Below are 14,549 nucleotides of genomic sequence, written 5' to 3' on the forward strand. Positions count from 1 at the left end.
AGTTCAGAAATCAGCCAGTAATTTGGGGGGAACTGGCCTGGGCTCCCCTTGTCTGTTTTCTTTCCTTTCCAAGATCTCCTCCCTCAATTTCCAGCCACCAGCACTGGTGACCTTGACCTCTCCCCTCACTCCTCAGCCTGAGCTGTGGAAGTGCTCCAGTGGAAGCCGGTTCAAAGTGGTTCTCACCTACCTCATTTTGTTCTGGGGTCACAGCTTTCCGATTTTTGTCTTGTTTTGGCTGCTCTCCCATACTTCCAAATAGTTGGTTTCATGTTTTGTCCAGAGTTTGTTGGCTGCAGGGTTAGCCATGTATAAATCAGCCTACCATTATAGAAAGCAGAACTCCTCGGTTCTTCCATGAGCTTTGTTTGTTTTAGTTGTAGATGGACACAATACCCTCATTTTATTTATTTATGTGGTGCTGAGGACCGAACCCAGTGCCTCATTCGTGCCAGGCAAGCGCTCTACCACTCTTTTCTGAACATCTAGAGTTTCCCCCTAAAGCAGTTTATATAACCTACAGTAAGTTCAGTAAAGCCCTCCTTCTGTGAGCCCCTTGGTTCTCTCATTTGAATAAAATAAAATTAAATAAGTTACTGCTTATGTTTCGTGGGTACTTCTTTGAGGATATTGGTAGTGGTTTTTGTTCTTAGGTTTTCCTCTCCATGTATAGTCCAGTTTGCCTTCTTCCTGGCTCTTTTCTCAGAGTGTGGAGTTGGTCTGTATTCCGGGAGCTCTGTAGGAAGAGCGCTGCAGGCGCATCATTTAGTAGGCCTGCGTTCACTTCATCTCTCTGCCTCAAGTGGGCTTTGTGCCTTGCCTTGTGCCTGAGACCCTTAGTTTTGTCCTCTTCAGAGCATAAACATTCACACTGGAAGGAGGTCGGTCGACAGTGGCCCAGGGGTTAGAAGTCAGTTGAGCTCTGGGGCTGTTTCAGCCTCCCTCCCCCACTTCCAGAGCCCTTTGACGACTCTGGGGACAAACTCTGCTCTTGCCTTTCCATGCTCCAAGCCTCAAGTCTGGCTTTCTGGGCGCGCGGTCTGTGTCTTCTGCTTCCAGCCTCCGCAGTCCCAATGGCAGTTTCCTCCGCTTCTTAAAGGGAAGGAAGCCACCTCAGAAGCTCATGGCTAGAAGCCTTATGAGAGGTTGCTCTCTGTGCACGGACTGATTAGAATGCAGAAGCTCCAAGCCCCTGGACTTCAAGTCCTTTAAGTAGCCAAAGCAACAGAGAACATTTTCCAAAAAACAAAATAACTGCTTATTATGAGTCAGGATTAATACATACAAAAGTGGCAAATGTAAATGAATGCATTTGAGAATAAGCAAAAAAGGGAAATGATTTGGGCTACATCTGAGTCTAGGAAGGAAACCTGAGACTCATTAGACCTTTTCCTGGGGCCCTCTGCCAATGCTGCCATGCGGGGACCTCTGTATCTGGGGACTGCAGGTGGCTTTTGTTTCTTGCTTCAAGGAAACAAAGTGGGCTGGGGGAACTCTGAGCAGGGCATGGCGAGGTGGTCGCCTTACAATGGCAGGTGGGAAGCACTCCAGCTGGGATGCAGAGAGATGGCACATCTTGACTTAAAACCATGGCCAGTGTAGAGAAGGCGGGTGTTGAGCTTGGCTGCCAGACTCTGAGCTACTTAGCGGGGGAGAGGGTTACCTTTGAAACTGAAGCAGGTAAGTTTAGCACAAATTTACCATGGTGGAATTCAATACAAATGGCTCTTCTGGCACGTGGTTTACATTCTTCAGAGCTTTAGACAAATGGGTGACAGAGTCCTCCCCCCACCCCCGCCGTCTTTTCTGCAGAAAAGGGCTGGGCGGGGGGGACAAACTTCTGAGAGATACTGATGTGCATAGCCTTCAACTTAGACACTGAAAGGGGCAGCGAGTTCTTACTGGGCTGTTATCAGAATACTGGGCTGGAGGGATGATGTACTTTTTGGTATAGCAGGAAAAACTTGACTGAATTAAGAAGATCTGTATTCAGATCCTGACCCCTGGCCTTACTCACCTGTGTGACCCTGAACAAGTTCCTAACCTTTCTAATCCTCCCAAGGTTCTGGTGAAGGTTAAATAAAGCAGTTATATAACCTACAGTAAGTTCAGTAAAGCAAATGTTTATTGATCCCTAAACTGAATTTATCTGATTCTTTAATATATTTTTACTGAGCCCATATCAAATACCAGGCTGTGTACATGTGCCTTCCCTATTCTAGAAAGGCTCATGAAGTGAAGGCACAGCTCCACTCCATCCTGCAACCCTTCCTCAGCGTGGTACAAGGCTGTGAAGGTGAGCGTCCCTGGGTCCTTTCCTGGCTGCAGAGTGCATGATGGGAGAGATGTTGTCTGAGCAAAAACCCCCTCCCTCCCAGCCACTTTCCTAGTGACCAAGGAAAAGGTCTCACTGTTGCTGGGTCGCATGAGCTGGTGATGACCCAGCTCACAGGCCAGGTCTGCTCATATATGCATCTCTTTGCAAAGCCCTAGATGCTGAGCTTGGAGAAAGGAGAGTCGAAAGTTTGGGGAGAAGTAGAGGGGCATAGGAACAGGTTCTGACCCTGTGACACTGCTGGGGTCCGAACTTCACTCCCCTCTACAAAGAATGTGTCCACAGGGGATGTGGCTCAGTGGTAGAGTGCTTCCCTGGTGTGTGCAGAGCCCTGGGCTACATCTACACACACACACACACACACACACACACACACACACACACACAGGGTGGTCATCACCAGGGAGTGCCCACGTCATGATGATTAATTATGATTTCTGAAGATAGGATTGTGCCTCCTCCCTGCCAGCTGTGCTCCCTGTTCTTTTGTCTCAGGGAAGTTCCCCAAGGTCTGGTGATAGGTGTGGAAGGGCCTGCTGTGCTGGGCCACCTGGCTGTGTTCATTCTGTCTGCCCATCCAAAACCCACTTTCCAGATGCTTTAGCACATCGGATATCTTCTTAACTTACTAAACTTCCCCTCTGGTTCAGTCTTTTTTGGGGGGAGGTATTGGGGATTGAACTCAGGAGCACTCAATCACTGAGCCACATCCCCAGCCCTGTTTTGCATTTTATTTAGAGACAGGTTCTCACTGAGTTGCTTAGCGCCTCGCCATTGCTGAGGCTGGCTTTGAACTTGCAATCTTCCCGTCTCAGCCTCCCAAGCCACTGGGACTACAGGTGTGTGCCGCCATGGACGGCCTGTCCAGTCTTAAACTACATTGTGAGCATTTGTTGGTGCTGGGTTCCCTTCCCTGAAGGATGTCATGGTGGGAGGGCTAATCCCATGATCCCTCTTGTCTTGCTTCTCTCTTGCTCAACCTTGACCTATTTCTTCCCTTTTCCAGAACTCACTTGTTGTGTGTCAGACTGAGCGATCCCTGTTCCATCCTACAATCCAAGACTCGCTACTGTCCTGCTGATGTTCACAGCTGTGCCTGGGAAGGAGGCGGCTGGAGACCCCCGTGTGTACCCCACGGAGACCCGATGGGGAGGGAAGAAACTGTAGGAGTGCAGGTTCCAAATCTGCACCTCCACCTGTGAACCAGCAGCGCCTGGCTTCCTTCTCAGAGACCTCTTGTCCCCAGCAGACCTGCCTGAGAACCGAGGGGGGGCAGGAGCCACTCCTCCTCGCTTATTGGTGCCACACTCCCCAGGAATGGTGGCCTCGGGCGATGGAGGCTGCTGAGAGCTTGGAGCCCTGCTGCCCTGCATGTGTCTGTCCTGCTCTGTTTTATGCTGTATAGTTATGCACAGGAGGGATGTGGCAGCTTTCTGAGTGCATTTTTCTTAAGAAATGTGCTGGTGTTTACGCAGCTCATGGTATTTCCCCATCCTCGCTGTTCCTGTCACTTGGCATTTTCTCAATAGGCTGCTTTTTTTTTTTTTTTTTAACTGGGGAAATGTTAGTCTTGACCCCCGCATCCCGGACTCCATCCCACTCCCAGCCCCTGCTGCACAGTGATCCGAAGATGAGGCAAGCCCCGGGCTCTGCTGGGCATCTGGTTCGTTGCTGCGGGGAGGCTGGTGTTCTCTCTGGTTCTGTGTTCCCCTGGAGTCTCTATCGAGAGCAGGTGTTAAACATGCCAAGTGTGTGCATCACTGTGACAAGCCATTTGCTTATTGCCCTGTTCCCTTACCGCTGAATCAGCTGACAAGCTGTAGCCAGGTGGGTCCACAGCGGGTCCTCAATCACCCAGGTTTATTTGAGGCAGTCAGATTCTGCTGGGCCTAAGGAAAGTGGGGTGAAGGACTGTTTGCAGGTATGAGTCTGTAGGTGGCTGCATGGTCCCCACCTCTCTGGCCAGTGTTTCTGTAGGCATATATGCCTCAGCCCCAGGAGACCTGCCTGATTTACTGGCTTGGGCTCTACCTGCCTTCCCTGGGCACAGCCCTTGGTGGCATTCCAGCTGGCCACTCTGCCATCTGTGCACACAGCTGCGGGCATTGGAACCACTCAGTGCCATTAGCTTCTTGAGCAGCCCGAGCCCAGCGCTCCCCTACCCTCCATCAGCAGGGTGGGCCTCAAGGCTCTGTGGAAAAACAACTGGAGTCTGACCTCCCAGTTTCTTGGGGGCTGCAGTTGGGGAGGGGCAGGTGGATGGCATGTGAGGTGCCCCAAACAGGTTGTCGCAAGACAGAGTGGCAACAATTGACCTGACCTCCAGGAAGAGTGAGGTGTCACAGAAATGAGGATGACATTGGAAGTCTGTCCTCTGAGGCTGGCTTGGCTCTGAGGAAAACAAGATGTACGATGGCTGAGGAGATGCTCAATCTCCATCTGCCCGTCCCTGCCCAATCTTGGCTTCTCTGAGGAGTTGCTTCTCAGTGTAGGTGTCTGAGCCGGTGACCAGCCATGTTCCCACCACCGATGACCCTTGGGGCAGTCCTGGACTTAGGGGCCTCTGTGGGAGAGGGGCCTGTGTCACAGGGCTCCATGAGACAGGTGGTACAGATACCAGGCATTTCCCCAGGGTTCCCACAGAGACGTCCCTTCAGCAGAGACTCTGGGGGAAGAGGCAGCGGGCCTCTGAGGTTTCTTCTCTAAAGAAAAAGAAAACACACAAAACTATCTGTGCACCTGGCCTGGTTTGACTGTAACATGTGGATACAGGGGACAGGGGTGCTCACCCCTCACTTCCCGCACCTAACCCGCATCACGTGGACCACTGGTAGCAAACAATTGGCTGTGATTGGCTGAATCCATTGCTTTGGGTCTCAGGTAAGGCAGAACATCATGGTCAAAGGATACAGAGGAAGACTGCTCTATTCATGACAGCCAGGAAGCAGAGAGAGTTCTGCTCACCAGGGACAAAATATAGACCCCAAAGGCACACCCCCCAGTGACCGACTTCCTCCAGCCATTCTTTGCCTGCCTATAATCACCACCCAGTACAGTAGTCCTTTCAAATTATCAATCCACCTAGTGGATTAATCCACTGATGACCTTATAGATCACATAATCACAACGCCTCTGAACATTCTTGCATTCCTTCACACATGAGCTTTCACACTTCACAGCCAAACCATAACAAGCCCTTAGCACCACCGCGTTGCCCTCCTGTGTGGTTACGCCTGCCACCATTGTTCAGGAGTGTGTAAGTGGACGTGCTGAGACTATCTGCACAGCCCAGACGTCCGTGGTGCTGCTTCCTGGGCGAAGGCACGAACTCAGCAGGCAGCACCCCCCGAGTCGCTGCACCACCTCTGATGTCCTAACTGTGGGGAAGAGAGGACTGCAGGCTGTTGCTGGGACCTCTCACTGTTCTGCCTAGTCCACAGCCCAGTTTCTGTCACTCAGGGCCCATCTGGGAAAGCAGAAACCACACCCCGTATTTCAAACATAGGGGCTTATTTCAGATTTGTCACAGAAAAAAAAAAAAAAAAAAAAACAGAAAAAAGACCAGAGATGTGAATTGGGGAACAAGGAAGCGCCCACACCCTGAGTCCTTCAGGACAGCCAGGAAGCAGAGAGAGTTCTGCTCACCAGGGACAAAATATAGACCCCAAAGGCACACCTAGGGTCTATATATTTTGACAGTCCCTGTCAGAAAGGCTCCCTGTGGAGAGAAGGGGAGAAGGAGCTTAACCGCTCCCTTCTTGCCCTCCAGATTTCTGCGGTGCCTCATGTTAGCTAACCCCAGCCAGAAGCCAGCTTCCCTGGGAGCCGGGGACAGCAACCCGCAGGGTCAGCCCCCAGCGTGTGGTAGGGCAGAGCAGCTGGAGGACAGGCCAGGAGCAGGCCTGAGGGCCAGCAGCCTGGGTTTATGCCCTGCCTGCTCATGTCGTGTCCCATCCCAGTGTTCATGCTGCTGTTCTGGACCCTGGTGAAGGAGACAGAGCTGCCCCCTTGGGTCTTTGTGGATTCTTTATCCTCCACCTGGAGGAACAGTGCTTTGGGGAGGGAGGGAGCCTTCATTCTTCGCAGTTTTTCCTGGTTTCCTTTGGGGGATTTACTCATTTAGCAGCCCACCTCCCTACTCCCCTTAGGAAAGCCATGTCCCAGTTTTCTTTGTGCCCTCCTGTTCCTCTCCCCTGTGTCTCTGGTTCTCCAGACCAGAGACCCCTAACCCAGGGCATGCTTCCGTGCTCGTAAGTGCTTCCCCAGGATAATTCATTCCAGCGTAATGCCAGTGTGGACCGTCTGTCTAAGGAGATGCCATCTACTAATCAGTTTGTATTGTGTTTCCAATAAATTTCTGGAAATAACGCCTGGCTTTGTGCTCTCCTTGACTGGAACGGTGGCTCAGCTCTGAGGCTCTGGGCGCACACACCCCAGGACTCCATGTCAGGAGGTCCTTGTCTCAGGTAATGAGGCCAGGCCAGTTTGATTGTGTCCCCAGTCACACCAGACTCCCAGGAGCCTTTCTCTACTGAGGGACTGTGTTTTCTCATGTCACATCCTGACCCTGCACCCCCTAGGTCTTGGGGGTAGAAAGAACAGCAGGCAGACCTTTCCCTAGTAACTACCCCAAGGAGTCACAGTTGTACCAGTTCTGGGTACCCGTGCCAGGGAGCTTGGAATGGCACATTGAGGGGGCTTCTGTGGCTCAGCACAGGGCTTCCCTGTCCCACTGCCCTCTTTTAGTTTCTCTGTCAAGGTTACCACAGAGAAAGATGAGGTGACCCCTGTGTGTGACCCTTATTTGCTGGGTTTTATGAGAGGTGAAAGACAAAAAGCTGGCACTGAGTTTCTTCCAAGGGTTTCCATGGAGAAGTAGGACGTGTCCAGGTTCTTGGAGAGAGGAAAAGTTGAGATTAAGGCCATGTTGGTAGTGTGCAGGAGTTCTGGGATGGAGGGGTCAGTACCGCTGGATGATGGTCAGGGGAGATTTTGTGGAAGCAGAGAGAACCCTCAGGGAAGAACACAGAGGCCCCTCCCTAGTGGAATCCCTCAGGTGCTGCGCGGTTCTGGTGCGTCTACCCCAACTTGTACTGCCTCCCTCCTGGGAGGTCATCTGTCACTAGTGTTGCATGCCCTGCCTCTCCAGGAGGGCCACCCCTAATTCCAGGCCAGGGCCGCATTTTAATGCTCAGGCTTCCTGGGGAGCTGCTTCTCCTCTTCTGGATGAGTTGCCCTTGCTCTGAAGTGGTCCGGAGCTGCAGAGGTTCATGCAGAAACCCTGACAACTCCTCTAGAGCTGTGGCTGCTCAACTCTCCAGGCCTCTTTTGGCTTCTTGGTTTTCCAGTGCTGGGGATGGGACCCAGGGCCTAGCACATGCTAGGCAAGTGCTCTACTACTAGGTTACACCCCGGTCCATTTGCATTTTGTTCTGTTTGGTACTGGGGTTTGAACCCAGGGATGCTCTACCCCTGAGCTATACCCAGCTTTTTTTATTTTTTGAGACTGGTCCTTGGTAAGTTGCCCAGGCTGACCTGCAACTTGAGATCCTCCTGCCTCAGCCTCCCAAGTTGCTGGGATTGCAGGTGTGCACCACTGTGCCCTGCTGGCTCCTTGCTTAGTGACCCTTTTACAGGTTCTTTGGGAGATTGTTTTCTTATTCCCAGAATGAGCCACTTTAGTCCTGTGTCATCTCTAAGCCCTCTTCACACAGAGCCAAGCCTCCTAATAATCCTGTCAGCTTTCTTCCCCAAGACTCTGAAATAGTACCATTCTCCTCACCAGAGGAGGTGACCTGCTACCTCTCATAATCAGACCCTCCTGCTACCCATAGGTTGTATCCACCCACCCACTCCCTAGGGCCTTGCAGTAGAGTATCCTGACCCAGACCAGACTGGTACTTACTAGCAGTGTAGCATTGGGCAAGTCCCTCAACCTCTCTGGGTCTCAATGTTTTCATCTGTAATATGGGTAATAATAGTGTCTACCTTATAGGACTAAAGAAATTGGGATGTGTAAGGTGCTTAGAAGAGGGCCTGGCACTCATAGTATGAATTGCTTTATCATCTCATTCTTATCGTTCCTTTCTTCTCCTGCCACTATATTAAATCTCTCCATTCAGTCCAGGAAACAATAGAAATGTCAACCACCAAAACCTCTGTCCTCTACTTAGCTTCATCTCAGCCCCTTATTGGCAAATTTGTTGAAAGAGGAAGGAATTGTCTCCATGACTTCAAATCTCATGAATTCCTCAATTCCTTAAAGTGCTCTGTGGCTCCCCTTCTGCCCCTCCTGCAGCCTCTCCATCAAGTCACTAATGACCATCTGATTGTCAAGTCCAGTGCTCTTCTTAGAGGGTGACATCTTAGCCATCCTCTCTGAGCCTCTTGAGCACTGGAAGCTGTGGTCGCACATGACTTTCCAGTCTTCGTGCACTAACCCCTCTATTCTCAGAGCTACACCAACATTCCGAGATGACACAGATTTTTTTCAGGAAAACAATTTTGGACATAGTAGCAGTCACCTCTGCATCCCTTTCATTGTCTCCCTTCACTTTTTTATCACCCCAATACTTTCAGTGCATGCATACGACTCCATAACCAACATACAACAGTAGGGAACCCTGGATGTGCTACAGGGTCTTGCTAATTTGCCCAGGCTGGCCTTGAACTTGCAATTCTCCTGCCTCACGCTCCTGAGTAGGTGGGATTGCAGGAATGTACCATCTAACCCTGCTGCACTTTTTTTTTTCTTTCTTTTTTTTTGGTATGGGGGTCTGGGGACTTGTCTCCCAAACAGAACAACCTCAGTCCTTGAATCCCCTTGTCAACCCTCCCCCACCCAGCATTCACTGCAGAAAGGGATTGGCTTTGACCATAGTACAGTTCCTGTCTCCCGTGTCCAGTCCTGTGTGCAGGTGAGACCCCAGGCTCCTGAAAACCTGAGACAACAGGAGGCTGTGATTCCAGGTTCCAGGGCCTGACAGCTTCTGCCCTGTGCCTTGTGCTGCCACGTTGGACAGGCCTCTGGTTCCCAGGTATGGTGGCAACCACTCTCCCACAGATCCTCCAGGTCTCACCGCTGCCCTGTGCTCCAGTCTGGGCAAGCTGAGGGTAGACGGGCTGCAACCACAAAAGGGGCACGGTGGAGAGACCAGCCTGAGGTCCGAGTGCAGACAGGCCTGTTCAGGAAGCACCGTCTGATTCCCAAACTTCCCCGGGCCTCATCTGTACCATTTGGGCGCTGCCACCTTGTTGGAGAGCCATGAGGAGAAAATGAAATAATAATTTATGTAAAAACTGCCAGGGGATTCCCTGGCACAGAGCTAATGTTAAAAAACAAAAAAAGTAGAAGGGCTAATTTTCATCATTTCCTATCTGGGATCCCCACCTCATGTACCTGGACTAAGACCCTCTTTCAGCTGCTGTGCCCTGACCCATGTCCTGGGATATTCCCTATTCTCTTCTTGGCTCCTGCAGGAGCAGGAGTAGTATATGTAAAATATATGGGAACAGAGGAAGAGGGAGAGAGATGACCTCAACTGTGGTAGGGGTCACACACAGTGAGGAATGCCCATCCACCAGCTGGAATACCCAGTGACAGACTCTACCATGTCCCTCGTCACCTGGTGCCCTGACACTACAGATGTAACAAGTCACTGGGGAGCACGTAGGGTGGGCCACTCATGATGCCTGTGTGTGTGGAGACCCCCAGGTGCTTGTTCTCCAGGAAGCCTTTATTAAGGTCCTTCTCAGTGGTGGGCAGTGGATCCGTGGGGACAGAGGGATGGGATGGCACACCACATGTTCAACCACAGGGGCTGATGGCTTTAGAGGGGAAGGGAAGTTACAGGGACCCTAGGAGCCTGGCATTCTGGGCTGGGAATGGCAGGAGGGTGAATGATGGCAATGTCCAGGGCTCAGCAGGGGGCACACTGAGGTGCTCAGCCAATGTGCATGGAGAATCTGTGGAGGTTGGGAGAGTTGTTTGGCAGGGGTGGCTCTCGGGATAGCACTCAGGCACATGGTGACTGCTTTGGGCCCACAGCAAGACATCACCCCAGGCACTTCTTGCGGGAAGGGTCCTGAGTCACAGACAGGGCCACAGAGCTTTGCGCTCGCTCCCACACGTACCTGGGAGGGACAGATGGGCCGGGGTCAGGCAAAGCCAGACCCTGAGGATTCCAGGGAAAGGAAGGCAGACCCACAGTTTGGGATCCCCCCTTTTACTCACGAGGTCCCAGCTGGCACCAGGAGGCTGTCATCTGGGGCCAGGCCCAAGTGCTCTTCCCCCAGTGTCACCACTGAGGAGCCTTCCTATGAAAGAAGAGCAGGAGAATCCAATAGAGGACGTCGGGCCTCAACATCTGTCTGAAAGTCCCCAAGTCTGCCTTGAAAGGAGACCTGAGAGCAGGGCCCTCCATGGGAGCACGAGCCCAGTAACAGCCTGATCCCCATGGACAGGAGGTGGTGCCACCCTCTCCCTGGGCCCCACTTGCCAGCTGCCACAGCCACAGATCCACGTCCTGTTCCAGGCCTCTACTCCTGCCTTGCCCATGGACGATTACCTGGTGGGAGGTGAAACAGATTTTTCTGCTGCTTCCTACCCCACTTGAGAGATGGCCTTGAACCTGACCCCCAGACACCAGACCTAAGTGGGGCAGGGGTGGGGCCTATACTAGCCGCATCCTGTGTGCGGGGCAGAAACCAGAACGTGGAGAAGAAGACCTCCCTGCAGCCCATGTGTTCCTGGGCATCATGCAGGCCTGCCTCCACAAACGCATCCGAGGTTCCTCTCAAGTTGCTCACCTGAGCATGCGCCAGGGCACACTAGGGACACACACCTCAGCTTCCTACAGGGTGCCCACCTCCCTTCCTCTGTGGGGTGTTATGAGTCTGGCCGAAGTTTGAAGAGGGATGAGGAGAGCCAGGCTGAGGGCTTTCCACCTGTGCTGGCCTGAAAGCCTGCAGCCTCTGTGCTCAGTGACTATTTGTTGGTGTAAACAGGTGAGATCAGGGTGTGAAAGTGGCAGATGCAGGCCAGCAGGCGGGTGCAGGGCCAGACACCACTGCTGCATGAGGGGGTGGGACGGGATTCGGGGTCCACCTTCTACTCTCATAACTCTGCCTAAGCTCCGGGCAGCTGTAGTACCAAGAAGAAGCAGGCCAGACCTCTAAGGGCAGGCCTGTGCCCAGTGAGCATGGCTTCCTGGGGGCACTAATCCTGCCCAAATGGGATGTGCCAGGGCAAACTGCAACACAAGGGAACCACCAGCCTGCAGGCAGCTCACCCTGCTGCCCTCCTGATCAGTCCCCGCAAAGTACAGGGTGATCTTTTTGAAACACTACTCTGGTCTCCTGGTTCCTCTGCTTCAACGCTTGAAGCCCCATTGCCTCTAGGACAAGTTCTTCCACCTTGCCAGACCAGCAGACCCGCCGGGACTTGGGCCCTGCGTACTGCTTCACGGTCTACTGCCTGGCCCCCTGCCTCCCCTTCCCCACCCCAGCTCTCAACAACCTCAGCAGAGGTGCATGGTCAGCAACCAGGGCCAAAAAGGGCTTGTGCTCAGTGCTCCAGCCAAATCTGGAACTTGCTGTCCAGCTTGCAGTCCAGACTGGTTCAAGCCTTCATGCCTTTGCTTCTGTTTCTCTCTCATCTAGAACATCCTCTCCACCTCCCTTTCCAACCTTTGCAAATGCCTTTAAACCAGCTTTAAACTCAACTTGCCTATAACCTCCTCCAGGAAGCCTTTGTTGACTTCTCTCCCTATTGGAATTGTTCCTTTACCTCCTCTGGCTTCTTGTAGCTTCTCTATCAAATAATGTATCTCACTATTGTGGCAGTTGTGGATTAACTTGTCTGAGAACTTGGCTAGACCACACACTCTGTGAGGCAGTGACTCCATCCTGCTCTTCTGCCAAAGCCTGAGACAGAATAGGCACTCAATAAATGGTGAATGAAAGGTCAGCTGTGTTTGGCTCTTTCTCTGAGCATGTCTACCCAATCCTTATCCCAAACAGATCTCCAGCTTCCAGGATGTGACTGACCAAAAGCTCAGAATTCCTAGCAGGAGGTAAGCTGCAGATGCTCAGGAAGCTGAAAGCAAAGAGAGATTACTTGGGAGCATGAAGCCTCCAGCCATAGCAAAGCCCTTGCTCTTTGAGTGAGGGAGGAGGCAGCATTACCTGTGTCTCATAGGTGTCCCCAAACAGGTTGATGGATCTGCCTGCCTGCAGCTCCCTGCGGTGGCCATCCAGCCAAGCCTTCAGGGACACGGGCTCCATGATAGATCGTGTACTCAGAGGAAATGGTGGTTCCTTGAGCAGTTGGTCTGCATCCAAGGTGTGATTATGGTCAGTGTCCTCTGGGCTCAGCCTCCCCAGGCCCAGAGGCACAGATCCAGAGAGCCCAGCTCTCAATTGACCAGGCCCTGGATCCAACTCAATTACTAGTAGCCACGCAAGGGTACCATTCAGTGCCATCTCCCTCAGTACCTTGAGTACTGGGCAGAGTACCCAAAAAGAGACTCCTGGGATCTAGGGCCAAAACCCATCCTATTGTGGAAAGGGAGTGAGGGGGAAGATGGTTGCCAGTGGCCTCACCAGGGATGGGTTTTCCTGTTCTGCACTGCTCGGAGCGGAAGAACCTGCAGGGACAACAGGGAGGAGAAAGGAATGGCAGGTATTCCTGCTTGAGTAGCCGGGGAGACACACACGCCATACACTGTTGGGTGCAGGAGCCCACACACACTTGTGGGGCCCTCACACACTTTCCCTCCCAGCTCTGTGGAGCAGTCTCTCCAGTGGCTCCCTCCAGCCCCAACCCCCAGCAGGAGGGGAGACTTTCTCCCTAATTCCCAGGCATGGTGGCACCAGGCCAGCAGATGCTGATGTGCAGCCCCAGGACAGCGAGGGGCTGAGGGCTCACTCTTGGATGATGGGGGCCAACTGGGTGCCGAGATCCTTGCAGTAGAACCACTTCTCAAACAGGACATCCACGGTGTCCCCCACGTAGTACCTGCCAAAACAGAGGACAGGCAACCTGGCTCCCCATTTGGGCAGCCCCCGGGCATCCATGCTCAGGCCTGCTTCTGCCTGTGGGCTCTGGGCCTGGCCCTACAGAGCTGGGGGCTGCCTGTTTTCCTGGGTCAGCGCAGCCTGTGGGCAGTGCTTATATACCTACCCCTGACCCTTCAGAAGCATCAGTGTGCCCAACCTAGAAAGCAAATAGAACCCCGAGACGCAGGAAAGCTGAGCGACTTACAGTCAGACAGTTGACCTTAAATAAAAGCCAGGGACTTGACATTAAAATGCTACAAAAAAAAAAAAAAAAAAAAAAAAAAAAAGCCACTCCAAAGGCCTGAAAGGGCACTGAAGTTCCATTATGAAGCTTTTGGTGGCCAGCCCTATCCCAGGAGCTGGGTGGATGCAGCGTGTATCTGTGAACCATCTCCATGAGCAGGACCACCTAAGTCAGGCAGTCTTAAAAGCCTGGAGAGTATCTAATCCAGGTGTGTTTTTCCCAAAAAGGAAGCTGAGGCTGAGCCTGAATCCAGGGCTGGCTAGCTGCAGTGCTCAAGGTCAAGGTTCATAGAAACTTCAGTGTCTAGCATACAGAGATGTCCCCCAAATGAGGATTTCTTGTCTTCTCGGGGTCATGGCTGTCTTTGAGAACCACAGCAAATCTCTGAACCTCTTCTCCAGGGAAGGCGACATGCATGCATACACAGCCTTCAGTGGGTCCCTGCACCACCTCCCCCCACTCCCCTGCCCAGCTCATCTGTGCTAGGGGCTTCTGTCAATTGAATGCCCTAATCCCCAGGCCCAGTTCTTAGGCCAAGCCAGCTCTGCCTGCCCTTCAACTCCCACTGAAAAAAGAGAATCAGTCCTGCTGATGGAGGTGGTCTACAGACACGTGGCATCCACTCACCTGGCACCCTAAAACTCCTCTTGGGATGGAGCTGGGCACTAGAAAGCTTCATAATGGGACTACAGTGCCCTCCAGGAATTGCCTTCAGAATGACATTTTAATGTTGAGTCCCTGGCTTTTATTAAAGGTCAAAAGTAGCCAGATGAAATCCGATATTGAATTTGCTGTAAAATGTTATTGAGGACTCTGTCCTCTCCATCACTGAAGACTTCTTCTAAAAAGTCCCTTGGAGAATCTCCTTCTAGAATCTAAGGCCAGGTATCTGTCTGTCCAACATATTATACA

The 14,549-nt window shown here is 52.3% G+C and overlaps 2 protein-coding genes across 10 annotated transcripts in view; one reads left to right on the forward strand and one right to left on the reverse strand.

Annotated features, from left to right (window-relative positions):
- Positions 1-14,549, forward strand: part of Mta3 (metastasis associated 1 family member 3) — a 165,408-nt gene that overhangs the window by 136,436 nt on the left and 14,423 nt on the right. Inside the window, exons 17-18 of one of the 6 annotated variants that reach the window (XM_071601530.1) lie at positions 2,223-2,296; positions 3,342-6,702. The exons of 4 other annotated variants lie outside the window; for them this stretch is intronic. In XM_071601530.1, the coding sequence (XP_071457631.1) occupies positions 2,223-2,239 (17 nt within the window). In that variant the 3' untranslated portion in view covers positions 2,240-2,296; positions 3,342-6,702. Of the gene's footprint in view, positions 1-2,222; positions 2,297-3,341; positions 6,703-14,549 lie in introns of those variants that run through there. One more of the 6 variants, XM_027934476.3, reaches the window with a different exon arrangement.
- The window catches only part of Haao (3-hydroxyanthranilate 3,4-dioxygenase), a 35,328-nt gene continuing 30,832 nt past the window's right edge, over positions 10,054-14,549 (reverse strand). For 3 of the 4 annotated variants that reach the window (XM_027934478.2, XM_027934480.2, XM_027934479.3), the window contains 6 exons: positions 13,263-13,352; positions 12,938-12,981; positions 12,521-12,666; positions 10,834-10,902; positions 10,569-10,651; positions 10,054-10,468 (listed from right to left, as the gene is read on the reverse strand). In XM_027934478.2, coding sequence (XP_027790279.1) covers positions 10,390-10,468; positions 10,569-10,651; positions 10,834-10,902; positions 12,521-12,666; positions 12,938-12,981; positions 13,263-13,352 — 511 coding nt within the window. In that variant the 3' untranslated portion in view covers positions 10,054-10,389. Of the gene's footprint in view, positions 10,469-10,568; positions 10,652-10,829; positions 10,903-12,520; positions 12,667-12,937; positions 12,982-13,262; positions 13,353-14,549 lie in introns of all 4 variants that reach the window. The other variant, XM_071601532.1, reaches the window with a different exon arrangement.

This window comes from Marmota flaviventris, chromosome 14, assembly GCF_047511675.1.
Source record: "Marmota flaviventris isolate mMarFla1 chromosome 14, mMarFla1.hap1, whole genome shotgun sequence".
Lineage (NCBI taxonomy): Eukaryota > Metazoa > Chordata > Mammalia > Rodentia > Sciuridae > Marmota > Marmota flaviventris.